The 19,105-nt window shown below is 37.1% G+C and overlaps 1 protein-coding gene across 1 annotated transcript in view; it reads left to right on the top strand.

The window, feature by feature from the left end:
• USH2A (usherin) overlaps positions 1–19,105 on the top strand; it is an 815,757-nt gene that overhangs the window by 429,341 nt on the left and 367,311 nt on the right. Inside the window, exon 35 of the mRNA XM_002760516.6 lies at positions 39–186. Within this exon, the coding sequence (XP_002760562.4) occupies positions 39–186 (148 nt within the window). The remainder of the gene's footprint in view (positions 1–38; positions 187–19,105) is intronic.

The raw sequence follows: 19,105 nt of genomic DNA on the forward strand, positions 1-19,105 counted from the left end.
CCAAGAGTGAAATGTGCATTTTTTGCATCTTTGTTTAGGCTTGCACAGGTGGTGGATGCACAGTGAGCGAAGCCAGTGAGGCCCTAACTGACGAGGACATACCTGAAGGCGTGCCAGCCCCCAAAGCTCACTCGTATTCACCTGACTCCTTTAATGTCTCCTGGACGGAGCCTGAATATCCGAACGGTAAGTGAACTCTTTTAGCCTCAAGTTAAAAAGATGATTAGCAAAGGTAAATTAATATTCTAAATGGCAGCTTATATGTGGTGCTTAATTTTTAATGATCATTTCAGCACATAAAATACCTAAGATAGTATCATTGTCTGTAGTTGGGGAGATTGTGGTTTTTAGACTAACACACAATTTTGGTGGCTCAAAAGTGCTCCCTTTTGATAGTTCTTGTGTACTGCATCTTATTGTTTAATATGCTCCAGGAGAGGTGAAGAGAGCAAACGGGGAGGATTCCCAAAGAACGCTGTCGTGAGAGTGACATTGTATTTTCAACGACTTTCTGATTTTAAAAGCCATTAGTTCTTCCTCAGAGAAGGAGAGAGGTGGAAAGTTCATGTACATATTGTGTCAAAACGCTTTTGATTTAATAAGTTTATCTTAAAAGAGGCCACTTGAAATTCTGTATTTTTTAATATACTATTTATAAATATTTCAGCATGCAGTTTTTAAACAATGCATAGATTAAACAGACATATATTTATACATACTTAGCTGGAGGCAAATTTTGTGCATTTCTAAGCGATATATCTGTTTTGTACTGAATTAAGCCAGGCAGTTACATTTCACTAAAATAAAACCTCATTATGAAGAATTTGTAATCGTTTTGGGTAGAAATTGCTTTTTTCATTTAGTGGAAATGTCTTTAAGATTCACATAACATAGTACCATTGTTTCACACTGATAGAAGCTTACTTGACATTAAATTTCATTTCTCTTTGAGAGAAATATCAAGAAGACTCTTAATATCATAGAAACTCTTTTAAGTAACTCATTGCTGAAAATTGAAATGGACTCTTTTAGCATAGCCAAGAAGAATAAAAGAAAAAAGTTACAGTTTTATTAGTTTGTCTTATGTTTACTATGATATTAATTATTTCAGCCATCTTATTTTAATTAAACTTTTGGCAAATGCACTAGATATATTTGAGGTAATGGAGAGAATTCTAATAATTAGAGTGAATTATTATCTCTGCTATTGAAGTTATTCCTATACTATTACAAATTTTCTAAGAAAAAATAAATGGATGCCTATCTGATACTATATTAAGCAGTCAACAATCTTGTTACGCTTCTTACTCCACAAAGAACTCAGTTCATAGGTGGTAATGAAAATGTTAATGATTTATTTCAACTGGATTGCTGTGAAACGCTATTACATGATTTGCATAGTAGAACACTCCCCTTCATCCCAATTGGTATATGCAACTGGAACCACAACGGCCCTCAGAATCTTCAGTTGTTCAGGCAAACAGTTTCCACATTTCACAGATCTTTGAATTTTTTGTGTATTTCTTTATGTTTTGTGTATTTGCAAGCAGTCTAAAATGCACTCATCAAGCGAGAAGAATTTGGGAGATTTTGGCGATCTGTATTAACACTTCCATGGTATTCCAAAGTCTTGTGTTAAATCACAGTAGAATTTTTAGAATTTTAATTGTGGTACAGTGGTTAGACATTTAAAAGGTAGTTTGGTTTTTTTAAAACTACCTTTTTTTTAACTACTTCTCCCCACTTTCCTCCAATTTTTTTGGCCTTTTGTTTCTCTTCGATTGTCTAGAGAGGGATAATCTGAATGTTGCAAAGATCTTGTCTCTCCATCTGTCTTCAAAGCCCCCATGCTTCTCCTCAAATACCCAAAGAAAAAAGTCCAAATTTTTTAAATCTGGCATTCAGGTTACTAACAACATGTAACTCAACCTGAATACACATTGACTTGTAACATATCTTCCTTTCTAGCCACGCTGGAATATTTATGACTTAATGTTGGGTTGAAAAACATGGGAGTGTGGAGCCAAATAGGCCTAGAGTCAAAAATTCTTTCTGATGTCTACTGTGTTACCTTGGGAAATTCATTGACTTCCATGGACCCCAGTCTGCCTGATTAGGAAATTGAGATTTGCAATCCCTATCTTCACTCTGTCTTTACCTGTAGAAATCCAACTCATTCTTCAAGGCTAATTGCTGGCCTCTTGTTCCATGAAATCATTCTACTCTTCCTTAAGTTTCAGGTAGACGTTCCCTTTTCTCCTGACTATATGGCCTGTTTCTATGCCTTCATAATGGAACTTCATTCGTCCTGTGCTTAAAGTTATTTGGGTATATGTCAAACACTCCTATCAGATGATAAGGACCATAAATCATTAATTTCTCTTTCACTTCACAGAGCCTAACACAATGTTCTACTCTTTATTGATACTCAATAATATTTAATTCATTTAATGTCTCTTGTGGAAATTACCTTTAAGACGTGGCATATACACTCCAAAGCCCTTGCTCTTTAATGATATCAAGAGAGATGATAGAAGTCCTGACTATCCAGTGCCTGCTACATAATTGTTGGAAATAAATTTGTTCCTAAAATACATTTTTCTGGCTATATAGGTTCTGGGCCTGGGTTTTTCTCTTGGGAGTTTCAATCTCATATTTGACCCAAGAATTTTTAACTTCCTTTTCTGGATTATGTACAATTCAAAGTTAACAGTACCAGGCCCATATGGCAATATATGCTACCTAATGGTTGCTTTCTAATTTCTGAATATGTTGCAGAAGAGAAATACAATTGAAGAACAAGATAAACTTAATTCTTGTGTTACTAAGGAAACCCTTTCTGATGATGTTAAATGGTATTTCTCAAACTTATCCAATTCTTAGAACCATCTTGGGAGCACCAATTGAAGAAGTAGATTCTGGGCTCCACCACAGATCTCCTAAATAATCAGAGTATGCCACTGCCTTGGTGGTTATCATCAAAATACTCCTGGGTATTTAATACATTTTCCAACTGAGACGTCTTACAAAATTCTCCACCTGCATTTTTGTTACATCTTAAACTCAGCATATCCAAGTTGATTTCCCTTCATGGTCTCTGTGTGTCTACCTGCTCTTTCTCCTGTATTCCCTCTCTCACTGATTAGCACCACCCAGTCCTGCCAGCCAGGATCCTGGGCAGCACTCTTGACTTTAATCCTTGCTCACCCTTGGCTGCTCACACCACAGAACCCCTCAAATGCACTTCTCTAGTGAAGGCCACTAATATTGTTCACTCAGATAGCTTCAGGAGCCTTCTTATGCCCTGCAAAAACTTTGCATTTGTTCATTCAAAATAGATATTTTGATGACCTACTAGGTTCCATCACTCTTCTGTATACAGTGAATGTCCTTGCTTCTTGATCTCAAGGATGTCAGAGTCCCTTGGGAAAAATATCCATATAAACAAATGCTCGCAAGGCAGGGAGGTGTACAAGGTGCCAGGTATACAGAGAAGCAGCTTCTAGAGGTGCTCTATGAGATGCGGCCATGTCATCCCTCTGCATCCTCATGAAGATGCTGCAGGACCAGTGATATACATGTGTTTGGTCTGAAATACATGCTACTTGCCTGGTTTTGCACATTCAGGTTCCAAAATCTTGACTTTGTTAATTATGTTTCTAAAGGGATTTTTTTTCACTAGGGATTTGTAAACATGAACAAGGATTTGTTGAGAAAAATTAAACCCACTTTCTATAGTGAGAATTAGGTATATTTGTATGCATGCCTATATATGACAAAATATGAAAGGTATAAAAAATTTTGATATAAATGTCCAGTTCTTGCCAATCAAACAATTGGTAGCCTTTGGCTGGCATAGCTTAGGAAACATTTTCTGCTTTTCATAACTGATTCTGACTTAAACAATCAGCTCCTACTCATCAAAGTCTGATGATAATCTTTACCCAAAATTTTAAGAAAATATCCTCCCCCCTTGTTATTTCACTTCTCTTCCTTGTCTCCCAGCCTAGTCCTGCTCCACAGTATCTGTGCTGGGATGCTTGCTGATTGGTTCAGGATATACTTCATGAGCCCCCGGATAACTTTTCCTAATTTGGTCTCTTTTGTTCAGTACTGTAGACACATAATAATTTCTCAGTTAAAAATTTTTTGATCACCATTATTAAAAAATAAAAATAAAAAAACAGAAAACAACACGTTCTGGAAAGGATGTGGTGAAATTGGAACCCTTAAGTACTGTTGGTGGGAATGATGCATCTGCTATGAAAAATAGTGCAAAGGCTCCTCAAAAAAATAAAAATAGAATTATTATATGATATAGCATCCCACTCCTTGAAATATATCTGGATGAACTGGAAACAAGATACACTACAGCATTATTCACAATAGCTAAGAGGTGCAAACAACCCAAGTGTCTATGGACAGATAAATAAATAAGCAAAATGTGTTGTATGTATGTATATATATATATATATATATATATATTAGAATATTTTTCAGTCTTAAAAAGGAGGAAGTCCTGTCATACAGTACAATGTGGATGAAACTTGAGAACATTAAGGTAAATGAAATAAGCCACTCACAAAAAGACAAATACTACATGATTGCACTTACGTGAGTTTATCTACAGTAGTTGAATGCGTAGAAATACAAAGTAGAATTACAGTTACCAGGGGCTGGGTGGAAGAGGGAAGTGGAAAGTTGCTGTTCAGTGGGTTTAGAGTTTCAGTTTTCCAAGATGAAAAATTCTGCAAATATGCTGCACAGCCATGCATATGTAGATAACATTATGGTACACTTAAAATGGTTAAGATCCCTAATTTCATGTTGTGTTTTTTACCATAGTAATAAGGTATGATATAGGGAGGATGTAATAAAATGCCCTAAACTTCTAAACTAGAAAAAAAGATTAAGAACAGTGTTAGTTTAAAGCAAACAAATTTGTAGATTAATAAGCACATAAAGGCGTATTCATACAACACGCGTTTTTTAAACAAGGGTGAGATCATACTATTTGGGTTGTTGTGGAATTTGCTTTTCTCACTTCACAATATGGTGCAAACATCTTTCCTTGCAGTTCAGTGGAACGTGACCTCATTCTTTCAAAAGGCAATATACAATCCCACTGAATGAAACCACAGCTTACCTGGCCCTTCTCTTTATTGATGGACATTTCCATGATTTTGCTGTTACAAACCATGTTACTTGCTATTAATTGCCTCAGTCTGCCAAGCACAGTCTTTAAGTACTGAGTCATTATCACTTGATTCACACCTAAGGCTTTGATCGCCTTCAAATATGTCCTGCTTAATTCTAGTCCCTTGCTTCACATACCTGCAAAAATGATGGTGTGACACTCCAGCCCTGTGTTTCTCTAATCAGAGTTCTTTGCACCCACATTCCCTCTGGCAAAGGTGTTCTTTACAGGCTGCGATTTCAGACATGATTTTAAAACTGCTGAAAAGAGCTACTGTTAGGTCCAAGGTCCATAGGAACCCTTTATTATGTAGGACCTTCAGGCTTCCTTTGTAATACCATTAGCTGTCACAGAGCAGTAGCACGAAGGATTACTGTCTAATACATTTGTGACCTGTATTGTATAGATTACAATTGCATAATTAAAGTTATTCTTTTGAGAGCTTCCAAATTCTCATAAGCCATATTCCCCTTTAAAAGCTTAGGCCTTAGAATCCTGAAATATGTTTTTTCTTAGCACTTCTAGTCTACCTTGCTAAATCAGCATAGCTATCTGACTGTGCCAAACTTATTTGTCATTATCTAGCATAACATTCACAGTGACATTTTAAACTAAATAGGATATGTGTTTTTTTAAATACTAACTAAAAATATTTATCTTTTAATAATAGCTACAATGTAAAATATTTATCTTTTAATAATAGCTACAATTCCTTGTAACTATCCTTTATCTTTACCTAAGTAAATCAAACGAACATAGTTTCTATATTAGACTGAGCCACATGAGGGCAGGAATCATATGTGCCTTTTTCACGGCTCTAGCCCTGGCCCTTGGCAGGGTATCACAGAGTAGAGGAGTGTTATGAAAGTGTCAAAAGAATTAATGTTTACTGATGATAGGGACAATAACAAAATTGTAATAGTGTTGATGTGAGAAGTATATTCATATGCAATCATAAAACATATACAAATGCATACTGTGAGCACATTTTATGATTATGTAATATAGGTGGGATGATTTCAAAGGCAGCGGAGAGGAGTCTTCCTTTTGGCCTGCTGAAGGCTTAAAGCACACCCTTAGGGACCCAGTCCTTTTGCTTAAGATTTCATTAGTCTGGTAATCTGTAGATATTCAAATGAGAGACACCACATAGACTTGTCCTGTTTGTGTTTTGCATGTCTCAGTATGAAAGGATATACTGTTACTGTAATCAGAATTTGTTAATAGCAAATGGGCATAATTAAGAGAGAAGCATGTGGCTGGGTGTGTTGGCTCATGCCTGTAATCCCAGAACTTTGGGAGGCTGAGGTGGGCAAATCACTCGAGCCCAGGAGTTTGAGACCAGCCCGAGAAATACAATGAAACCCTGTCTCTACCAAAAAAAAAATAGCCAGGCATGATGGTGTGTGCCTGTAGTCCCAGCTACTCGGGAGGCTGAGGCCAGAGAATCACTTGAACCCAGGAGGAAAGGGTTGCAGTGAACCACAATTGTGCCACTGCACTTCAGCCTGGGTGACAGAATGAGACCATGTCTAAAAAGAGAGAGAGAGAGAGAGAGAAGCATGAGAACTGGGCACTCATTAGATACAGTCCAGCATCTTCTTGAGAAGTGAAGGGAACCTGAGGAGCTTATGAAAATATTTTCCTAATTTAGTCTTTCATATTGGCCCAGCTTTGTGAGAATTTATATGTGAACATATATCAAAATGGTGGCAATCATGTCAAAAAGAATAGAAACATCTTAGGAGGTAGATTATTTTTGTAGACTTCCACATATTACCTTGAAGACAATAGAACATTATTTTAAAAAATATTTGATTCAGTATTTTGAGCTTATATATTCTGTCAGTAATGGGTGGTAGAAAAATCAATTAACTGTAGATCTTTTATACACAGTCTCTATATATTGTCCTTCACATTAAGAGATGAAGCTATAGAAATATATATTTATAAAACATGCACATGAAGATGTATGTATAAATACAAATTAAATATTCTATGCATCCATAGAAAGAAGTACTTGATTTCCTGCTAACACTAATAACAACAGTAATAATAATAGCTATAATTTACAAGAATTTGCCAGCCATTTTAATTCCCATAACTAGCCCATGAAATAGGTATTGTTATCTCACAAATGTGGAAACTTAGATTTATAAGTATTAAACAATTTAATTATTCAAAATCAAGACAGCTGTTAAGAGAAAGGTTGTACAAATCAAGACAAGGTGTGAATGGCAAAACTTCATGGTTTTATTCACTGTACTATCTGCCTCTACCTTTTATAGAAAGGTGTATAATGTAGAATTTAGCCATATGAAAACAAAATTTCATTGCTTTTACTTGTTCAATGTCCTTTTCTTATTCCCAATATTTAAAATTCATAAGATCTCTGTTCTAATATTTTTCTGGTTTTAGAGAAATAACTGTTTGATTTTTCTGTTTGATTTTCTTACTTTTTATTTTAAAATAACTTTATTTTTAAATAGTCAAAATATGATTCTATTTTCTTTTCTGGAAATTTCTTTCCTGGTTTTAGTAGGTGAAATGGATTCTAGAACTCAGTAAATCACTTAGGAAAACTACTTGACAGTTTTGAGCAAACCTTGTGTAACTTTTATGAAACACCTCCAGTCAGTTTGTCAGGTAGAATTTCCCAAGCACAATCTTTTTCAGATTCCGTTGATTCCATTTTTAGGAGAGCATAACAGTAATAAGGCATTATCCTACAATGTGAAAGCTCTTCTCTCTTTTCCTTTTTAATTGAAGGATCAAGTATTCACTCAGGGAGATATCTGCCACATTCAATCAGCATCTGGACCTTGGGGGGAGCCCTCAGTTGATATTCCTATTGCCATGCTACGCTGGAAAAGACAAACAAATATGTTTGGAGCATCTATATTCACTATGCGTGTTATTTTTATGACACACTAAAGCATTGTTGTTTAATTCTTACAGTAAACAGAATTCTTCAGTGTAAATAGAGATACCTTGTATTAAATTTACACTGTATTGTACTTGCATTGAATTTCCTTGGTTATATATGACAACCTATTGAGCACCTTAGGAAATACAATTTGACAGAACATGATGAAGAGGCACAAAGATATATATCCCAGTGGATATGCTTTATGGACAATTATCATCCAGCTTCCCTGTGAAAATTAAACACCTTAAAAATCCTATCGTTATGGAGAGAGAAAGGTGATAAACTTGAAACTCCTTCTGTTGTACAGCCAATGGGAATTAAGTATCCATTTGGTGGATTGTCCATTGAAGAACTGAATGTCTAGAACTAGATTAAATTAAACTGAATTAAGCCAGAACCTGATGCCCTTTGCCACATGGCATGTTACAGTTTTATTTTGTTACAGCTATCTTATGATTATTAGCATCAGAGAATAAGCAAGAAAAGGCCTGAAAAAATACAATATGATACAATGTAATAGAACAAATGATAGTTTTTTATGGTGGATAATTCCCTTTTGCTTTTCTAGATTCACTCTTTCCATTCTGTCCCATGCCCTGCAAGGCTGACCCTTCCTCACAGTGGCAATGCGCTTCCTCTCTCTCTGGCTTCCTGTTGGTTTGTCCATGGGAAGTAACAGCAAAAGATGAGAGGGTAAGAGGACCGTGGAGTCTCAGAACTTTATTCCCCTTGGCTCCCTTTCTCATGGCTCTGGATTCCAGGGCTGCATTCCTCTGGTAAAGTCTACAGGTCCTATTCAAAGGCCCTTTGCTAGAGCTCCAGGTTTCTGAAGGTTTCTGAATTTGTTCTCTTACTTTCCCCTACAAACATATAGTTGGCTCTTAGCCAACTAGTTAGAATGGTCTAGGAATCCTAGCTAATACTAGCTGGGAATGCTGTCTTATCACTGTTGCTTTCCCTTAAACCTGTCCACATCTTTGTTAATAGTAGTTCCACTAAAATCTCTTCCATGGCCTTTTGAGTTGCCATTGGCTTCCTGTTGGAATCCTGACTGAGTCCTGAATTTCACCTAATCCACATTTAACACAGAGAGGTGTTTTGTTTGTTTGTTTGATGGGGCGTGGTGTCTGAAGATAAATTTAAAATGACTTTCTTTATGCTAAGAGTGGCAAGAATAAATAAGTAATGAACCAAAATTCCATTTTCTTAAATTCTGTTTCAATACAGTAGACATCCTAAAGGCCAGAAGGGAGAGCCAGGCTCAAAGATTCTAGTGTCGGCTTGCTGATCTAATAAACCCATCATATCTAATTTTCAAATCAACTTATTGATATATCTTTGAAAGTGTTTTGCTTATTGTTATAAAATATTTCTTTGTTATCATTAGTGAAATAATGACTTATGACATCTTCCTGTTGATGAAGTCGCTCTGAGTGCCAAGTTGAACTTAAAAGTCAGTTTTGGCTGGGCATGGTGGCTCAAGCCTGTAATCCCAGCACTTTAGGATGCTGAGGTGGACAGATCATCTGAGGTCAAGAGTTCAAGACCAGTCTGGCCAACTTGGCGAAACCCCATCTCTACTAAAAATGCGAAAATTAGCTGGTCATAGTGGCAGGTGCCTGTAATCCCAGCTACTCAGGAGGCTAAGGCAGGAGAATCGCTTGAACCTGGGAGGTGGAGGTTGCAGTGAGCTGAGATTGTGCCATTGCACTCCAGCCTGGGCAACGAAAGCAAAATTTCATCTCTAAATAAATAAATAAGTCAGTTTCTCAGATAAGCCCTATTCCCTAACCTACCCAGACATGTTAGCATCCACCTCTCCCTTCTCTATCCCATATTTTCCTTCTATCCATCTGATTTCTAAAAAGCACACTTTATATCTACATAATACATCTAAAGTCTATTCTTTCATTTAGATTGAAAGTTTTGTGGCCGGGCGCGGTGGCTCAAGCCTGTAATCCCAGCACTTTGGGAGGCCGAGGCGGGTGAATCACGAGGTCAAGAGATCAAGATCATCCTGGTCAACATGGTGAAACCCCGTCTCTACTAAAAAATACAAAAAATTAGCTGGGCATAGTGACGCATGCCTGTAATCCCAGCTAGTCAGGAGGCTGAGGCAGGAGAATCACTTGAACCTGGGAGGTGGAGGTTGCAGTGAGCTGAGATTGTGCCATTGCACTCCAGCCTAGGCAACAAAAGCAAAATTTCATCTCTAAATAAAAAATAAGAAAGTTAGTTTCTCAGAAAAGCCCTATTCCCTAACCTACCCAGACATGTTAGCATCCACCTCTCCCTTCTCTATCCCATATTTTCCTTCTATTCATCTGTTTCTAAAAAGCACACTTTATATCTACATAATACATCTAAAGTCTATCCTTTCATTTAGATTGAAAGTTTTGTGAAGAGAGTAACCGTGACTGTTCTGACAACTTCTGTATCACCAGCATGCAACACAATGTCTGGCTCACAGTAGCTACTCCACAGTTACTGACAAGCCAGGCTACCAGAATCCAAATCTAAATGCAGCAGACTTTCAAAAAATTATTTTACAGTATTTAGTAAGTACCTGTTTCTTTGCACTTTCTGAACTTAATTGGAAAGGGGTGAATTTTAAATGAAAAGATAGCATACAAATATAAGAAACTATTGTCTATTGACAGATAGTGTGCTGGGGGAATACAGATCTGCCTGAGCTTGTTTTTGAGAGATGTTGACTTAGTTTTTACAAGAGAAGTGCAGCACATGACATAGGTTAGAACTGGAGATAGTCTAAGGTGAGCTTCCCATAGCAAGTAAGACTTTAACTCATACTAGAAGCAAGGGACAGCTCTGCGTGTGTCCCTTCTTTGTGCACAGTGCTTATTACTAAAGCACATTCGTATAAGCTCACCTGTTTGATTCTCAGATCAACTGAGTATTTAGCCAATGGATATATGCTGAGGAGTCCCCAAGGCTAGAGAAGAGGACCCTGAACTAGTTGTTAAACCTCCTCCTTTAAAACAGAATCATACAACAGGGTTGAAAGTCAAAGAATATTCCAGGGCAAGGAATGTTACCCCATTTTGTTGCTCAAGAAGTAAAAGCTTAGTGAGTTTTAGCTATCGAACTGGTTTTAAAGCTATGTGGTCATGACAGAAGAGCTGAGGTGGTGGGAGGAAGATCCCTGTGAAAAAAGGCTACTGGCTTGGAAGCTTTTGACTTCGTTTTGAAATAGTGCCCAGAACAGGTTAGGCACTCAAGAATGAATTTGTTGATTGAATAATAATTACTTACTTAAATGTGTATGCACAAAATTGATACTTCAAAATAATTGGCCATACAGTTTATCCTGTTCTGCAACTTGCTTTTTTTTTTCTCTGATTCACATGGAATAAACATCTTTTTATGTCGATAGGTTGTAGTGTTACCTCATTTTTCATAAAAGCTTAATAAAATGTCATTGAATAAAATCACAACATTTCTAGAGGCTATCTGATAAATGATTAACATCCATTCCTTGGTATATGTCTCATTAATGCCAGCTAACCATTAATTATAAAAAATGTTGACAGTAAGGTGTTGGTGCTTGGACTAGTAGCCCTTAAATGTATTCCTGTACATTTGGATTTGGTATAATCCTTGAGTTAGAGTTGCAAGGAGTGTTTAACCAATAATTATATCCTGAGGAGTTCCCAAGGCTAGAGAAGATGACCCAGAACTAGATGTTAAGCCTCCGCCTCTAAAACAAAATCATACAACAGGGTTGAAATTCAAAGAATGAAGAAAGAAAAGAAAGCTGATATACCTATTTTAATATCAAAAAGAAGACTTTACAGTGAGCAGTATTATTAGTATAGAAAGGTAGCCTCATAATGATACAAGTTACTAAAATTAATATTTATTTTTATCAAAATATACTGTAATCTAAGTGCCCATAAAAATAAATAATAAGAGAGATGATATTTAGAACACATGAAACCATCAGAAAACTGTAACCAGAATCTATAAGACATTTCTACTCATCTATAACAAACTGGAGTTAATATCTGGAAAGTTATTTTACAAAAGAAGAAAAACTAAATGTCTGATGAACATAAGAAATGGGCCAACCTCTTTAATAATCCAAGATGTAAAAGATAATACCAAAGCAAAATACTATTTTTCACATCTAATACGGGCAGAAATTTCCAAGTCTGATAATTTTTGAGGATATAGAACAATGAGAACTCACATGTACTCATGTGTACTACTAGAATTGACATACTTTCAAAAAGCATTGAGCATTGTCCAGTAAAATTGAACAGATACCAACAATTCTTCTCCAGGAGATTTGTCCTAGAAAACTTGTATACATGCGCTTCAGGACACATGTACAAAAATATGTATAGTTACATTGAAGTCATAGCCAAAATATAGAAATAATCTAAATATCAACAGTAGAATAAACAAATAATGTTTACCCTACAGGAGTACCACACAGAAGTAAAAATTTGTGAAGTATTGCTACTCTCAAAAACATGTATGAACTCATGAATACTATGTTACACAAAGCAGGATGCAAAAATAATACATACAACATAATTCTGTTTAAGGTAGAAAACCGTGAAAACTTAATTATGTTGTTAAGGGATGCATTTCTAAGTAAGAAAGCAAGGACATGGTTCTTAAAAAGTCCTGATAGTTATCTGTGGGGGAGGGGAAGGCATCTAGTTATGGACAAGAGAGTGCTCAGGTGCTGGCAACATTCCATTTTTTCAACGTGAGTGATGGTTACATGGTTGTTTGCTTTTAAATTTGTCATTCAAATAGAATTGATATTATATATACTTTAATATGTTTTATTATATAATTTTTAAAATGTAGAAAACCTAGGCATATGGAAGCTATAAAGTTGTGTGCACTGTAGAAGAGTCTGAATGCTTCAGTGCCGACACATAGCGCCACCACTTCCTAGCTGTATAACACTGGCCAAGCTACCCAACCTCTCTAAAAGCTTTTTTTGTCATCTATTTTTCTCAGCTGAAAATAAAACCCATTCCACTATCATGAGTTCTTCTTGGGGATTAAGTAGTAGTTGATTAAAACACTGAATCCAGTTGTTATTGCTTTAGCATGAACTTCCTTGGACATTAAAGTGTTTGTATCTTCTTACCTGGCATGCTCCCCTGAACAACAGTTTTGGTTTTTTATTTAAATATTTTATTCTGGCATAATTATAGATTCACAAGCAGCCGTGAGAAACAGAGATTCTATGTATCTTTAACTCAGTTTCTCCCAATGTCAACATCTTCTGAAACTATAATACTATATCACAACTAAGATTTTGACATTGATATAATCAAGATACAGAACAATTCTATCACAGGACGTAGTTTCTTTTTATCCTCAAATTGAAAAACAATTCCCTTTGTAACCAGGAACAGAAGGGTAAGATAGTTCTTGGAAGCAGGCTTTTATGAGATTGTTAACTTCATTGTCCATGTTTGATAAAGGTACACTCTTTTTCTAAATAGTGACATTATCATACCATATTGCAATCTAACACGTTCCATCCCTCAGTGTCACGTTTTTTTATAATTAAAAAGAAAGCATATATGACTGCTAAATATATTTCTCCTGCCACAGACAACTGCTGAAATGCAGTATTCCCACATCCCTGCCTCATTCACAATTACTTTCTATACATTCAGGAAAAGATGACCTTAATAATTATTTTTTCTTTTTGATATTTTTAACCATCTCACTGTTACCACCTCCATGGTCTTCCCTACTCCAGTCTATTTTATATGTAATTCTAGATTAACTTTTCTGTATATGCCTTCATCTTGTCTCTAGTCAGTTCATGAAAACACCAGTGGTCTCCAGTGCACTATAAAATCCCAACTTCTCGTAGTGTCATTCAAGGCCCCAGCCTCCCTCTGAAGTTTTTGTTTTCCATTAGACTTTATCCTAGTGATACGGTGTGGCTCTGCGTCCCCACCCAAATCTCACCTTGAATTGTAATAATCCCCACGTGTCATAGGGAAGACCTGGTAGTGGTAATTGAATGATGGAGGCAGGTTTTTCCCATGCTATTCTTGTGATAGTGAATAAGTCTCATGAGATCTGATGGTTTTATACAGGGGATTTCCCCTGCACGTGCTCTCTTGCCTGCTGCCATGTAAGACATGCCTTTGCTCCTCTTCAACTTTCTGTCATGATTGTGAGACTTCTCCAGCCATGTGGAATGGGGGAGTCCACTAAATCTCTTTCCTTTATAAATTACCCAGTCTCAGGTATGTCTTTATGATCAGCATGAGAAGGGACTAACACATCCAGCTACAGGAATAACAACAAATTACTAATCTCTTTGGGATACCTTTACTAAACCTTGCACTTTCTTACTTCTATGCAACGGTAAATGTCATTTTTCTCACCAGAAGCATCTTCCTGAGTCATAGGCTTTTCACATCTTACCTTTCATGGGAGACTTAGCTTCACCATATGGAAGACTTATTGAAGACCTCACTTCCATGTATGGAAGACTTGACTGCTCTAAAAAGCCTCTAGCACTTCTTCAGCCAGAGTGATTATTCCCTGCTAGTGGGTCCTGTGCCTACTGTCTACTATTTAACTATGCCATTTGTTTGGCATAAAGTTGTAGTGCTTATGATTCTTGTTTAGCCCTTGAATTGTTATTTAATTATTCCTATGTTTAACTCTTTTCTTACTTCTGTAAAGGTAGTATTATTCTTATTCTTTCTGTTCTTACTTCCCAAAACACCAAGTATAGTCCTTTACACTTAGTTGACTTTCAGTATATTTATATTAATCTTTTTATTAGGTCATCTTGATTGCTTTTAAAGCCAGAGCCTGTTCATCAGTTCTTAATGCAAGGGAAATTCCTAAAAATTTTAGAAGAAGAAATTAGGCCAGAAACATATAACAAGAGCAGCGACAAGAGTGGGGTGAGATTGCCAAGTTTCCACAAGTGAATTTATATTTGTATGGCCATGAAAAATGGGTGAGCCCCTCTAGGAATCCATTTCTTCCTCTTTACAACAATGAAAATGATAATTCTTGTTTTTTGAAAATGTCAGTGTCAAAGAAAATAATCCATAAAAAAGCATGTGCCCTACTGTCTGACTAAAAGTAAATAATCAGAACATTTTTATTTTCTTTTTTTAAGAAAGGGTCTCACTGTGTCACCCAGGCTAGAGTGCGGTGGTGCAATTATGGCTCACTGCAGCCTCAACCTCCTGGGCCCAAGTGATCCTGCAACCTCAGCCTCTCAAGTAGCCGAGACCACAGGCACATGCCATCCATCATGCCCAACTAAGTTTTTGTATTTTTTTTTCTTTGAGACGGAGTTTCACTCTTGTTACCCAGGCTGGAGTGCAATGGCGCCATCTCGGCTCACCGCAACCTCCGCCTCCTGGGTTCAGGCAATTCTCCTGCCTCAGCCTCCTGAGTAGCTGGGATTACAGGCACGCACCACCATGCCCAGCTAATTTTTTGTATTTTTAGTAGAGACGGGGTTTCACCATGTTGACCAGGATGGTCTCGATCTCTTGACCTCGTGATCCACCCACCTCGGCCTCCCAAAGTGCTGGGATTACAGGCGTGAGCCACTGCACCTGGCTTGTATTTTTTTGTGTGTGTGTGGACACAGGGTTTTACCACATTGCCCAGGCTGGTCTCGAATTCCTAGACTCAAGCAATTCACTGGCCTTGGCTTCTTAAAGTGCTGGGATTACAGGCATGAGCCTCCATGCCAGTCCCAGAGCATATTTTAAATTATTTTAAGTATTCTATAATTTTGAAAATACTTACATGGCATTTCAAGGACTCAAAAGTTTACTTTCCCCAGAGCTATTCATAAATCAAAACTTTCTTTAAAACCAATGAAAACAGAGGTACAACATACCAAAGTCTCTGGGATGTAGCAAAGACAGTGTTAAGAGAAATATGTATAGTGCTAAATAGTTACCTCAGAAAGTTAGAAAGATCTCAAATTTATAAACATCTCACCTATAGTTAAACAAGAACAAACTAAACTTAAAGCTAGCAAAGAATTTTTTTATTACTGATTCTATTTTTGAACTTGACATTGGTCTGTTAAAGGTTTTAATTTCTTCCTGATTCATTCTTTGGAATTTGTGTGTTTCTAAGAATTTCCTCTAGATTTTTAAATTCTAAGCTAAAAGAACACATTACTCAACTTCAAACTATACTATAAGGCTATAGTAATCAAAACAGCATGATACTGGTACAAAAGCAGACACATAGACCAATGGAACAGATTAGAGAATCCAGAAATACAGCTGTGCACCTACAGCCATCTTATCTTTGACAGAGTCAACAAAAATAATCAATGGGGGAAGGACTTCCTTTTTTTTTGAGACAGAGTCTTGCTCTGTTGCCAGGCACCAGGCACCAGGCTGAAGTACAGTGGTGTGAGCTCGGCTCACTGTAACCTCCGACTCCCAGGTTCGAGCAATGCTCCTGCCTCAGCCTCACAAGCAGCTAGGACTATAGGCATGCCACCATGACCAACTAACTTTTCTTTTCTTAGTAGAGACAGGGTTTCACCACGTTGGCCAGGATGGTCTCGATCTCTTGACCTCATGAACCGCCTGCCTTGGCCTCCCAAAGTGCTGGGATTACAGTCATGAGCTACTGCGCCTGACCAGACTTCCTATTTTTAAAATAGTGCTAGGATAGCTGACTAGCCTGATGCAGAAGAAACTGGATCCCTACTTTTTACCATATACAAAAATTAACTCAAGATGGGTTAAAGATTTAAATGTAAGATCTCATATTATAAGAATCCAAGAGGAAAACCTAGGAAACACCATTCTGGTTGTTGGTCTTGGGAAGGAACTTATGAACAAGTCCTCAAAAGCAATTGCAACAAAAACAAAAATTGACAGGTGGAACCTAATTAAACTAAAGAGCTTCAGTACCACAAAATAAACTATCAACAGAGTAAACAAATAAGTTCTGAATGGAAGAAAATATTCACAAACCATCTATTTGACAAAGGGCAAATATCCACAATCTATAAGAAACTTAACAAGTAAAAAACAAATAACCCCATTAAAAAGTGTGTAGAAGATATGAGCAGACACTTCCCAAAAGAAGAAGACAAACAGCTAACAAACATGAAAAAAAAAAAAAAGCTTAACATCATTAATCATCAGAGAGTTGCATATCAAAACCACGATGAGTACCATCTCACAGCAGTCAGAATGTTATTAAAAATTCAAAAAACAGCAGATGCTGGCTGGCAAGGCTGCAGAGAAAGGGTTGAAGTCTTAAATTGTTGGTGGGAATGTAAATTAATTCAGCCACTGTGGAAAGCAGTTGGAGACCTTTCAAAGAACTTTAGACAGAACCACCATTTGACCCAGCAATCCCATTACTAGACATATACTCAAAGGCAAACAAATAATTCTACCAGGAGAAACATGTACTTTTTTATGTTCATCACAGTACTATTCACAGCAGCAAAGACGTGGAATCAACCTAGGTGCTCATCAACAGTGGGTTTAATTTTAAAAATGTGATACATATACACTATGAAATACTACACAGCCACAAAAAATCCCTGAAGTCATGTCCTTTGCAGCAACATCTATGAAGCTGGAGGCTTTTATACTAAGCAAATTAATGCACGTACCAAATACTGCATATTCTCATTTATAAGCGGGAGCTAGACATTAAGCTAATAGACATCTGTATGTCTATTAGACTCATGGACCTACAGACGTAACAATAGCCCCTGGGATTAATGGCAGGGGAAGGGGACTGAGGGCTGAAAAACTAACCATTGGATACTGTGCTCACTATCTGGGTGATGGGATCATTCATATCCCAAACCTCAGCATCACACAATATACTAGTGTAAGAAACCTGCACATGTACCCCCTGAAGCTAAAATAAAAGTTGAAAAACAGGCCGGGCGCGGTGGCTCAAGCCTGTAATCCCAGCACTTTGGGAGGCCGAGGCGGGTGGATCACGAGGTCGAGAGATCGAGACCAACCTGGTCAACATGGTGAAACCCCGTCTCTACTAAAAATACAAAAAATTAGCTGGGCATGGTGGTGCATGCCTATAATCCCGGCTACTCAGGAGGCTGAGGCAGGAGAATTGCCTGAACCCAGGAGGCGGAGGTTGCGGTGAGCCGAGATCGCGCCATTGCACTCCAGCCTGGGTAACAAGAGCGAAACTCCATCTCAAAAAAAAAGTTGAAAAACAAAGCTATTGATACATGTCTTGCATTCTAGTTAAAGAAAAAGGCATCTTCTTAGGCTTCAGTTTAAAGTATCCACTACATTATATTCATTAGTTTTGTTACCGTGTTTAGGTTAATGAAGTTAAAGTTGTCATGTTAATAGGTGGTTTAGGCTTACTGCTTACTAAAAGTATGTTTTAAAACTAAATCGTACAATGTTTTATATTATGTTGTTTTGTTTATACTGAAATCAGCTTCATATGATTTGTGTGTGTGTGTGTGTGTGTGTGTGTGTGTGTATCAGTAAAATACTAGTCCTACATTGTGGTTCCACAATTGATCCTCCAGCCCTTCCTTTATTCATATGGTGTCAAATACTGTTTACCTACAGGATTCCGGGTAACTGTGCATGGCAGCAGGTGGGGGTGGGTGGGTGTGATCTTACCTATGCTAAAGCTGGACTTCATTCTCTTCTACCTCTCAATTAAATACATCCTAGATACTAAAATGTTTCTGAGCAGTTGAATTAACTATCACAAATCTCACTTTATTTTATTATCAGCTCATTTGACATGTATTCATCTTAGTCTAAGCCCTTCTTTCAATAACTCTCTGCTCTTTCTACATCCATAGTTCCAGATGTCAAGGTTATCTGGCTTTACAACATAGATTGCTAAGGGTTGACTTGCTAGAGTCAGACAGACAAAAAAAAAAAAAAAAAAAAAAAAGAAGTAACTTTGGAGTGACTGGCACTGAGAGAGGATGTAGAAGAACTCAAACAATG

Source organism: Callithrix jacchus, chromosome 19 (assembly GCF_049354715.1).
Source record: "Callithrix jacchus isolate 240 chromosome 19, calJac240_pri, whole genome shotgun sequence".
Taxonomy (NCBI): domain Eukaryota; kingdom Metazoa; phylum Chordata; class Mammalia; order Primates; family Cebidae; genus Callithrix; species Callithrix jacchus.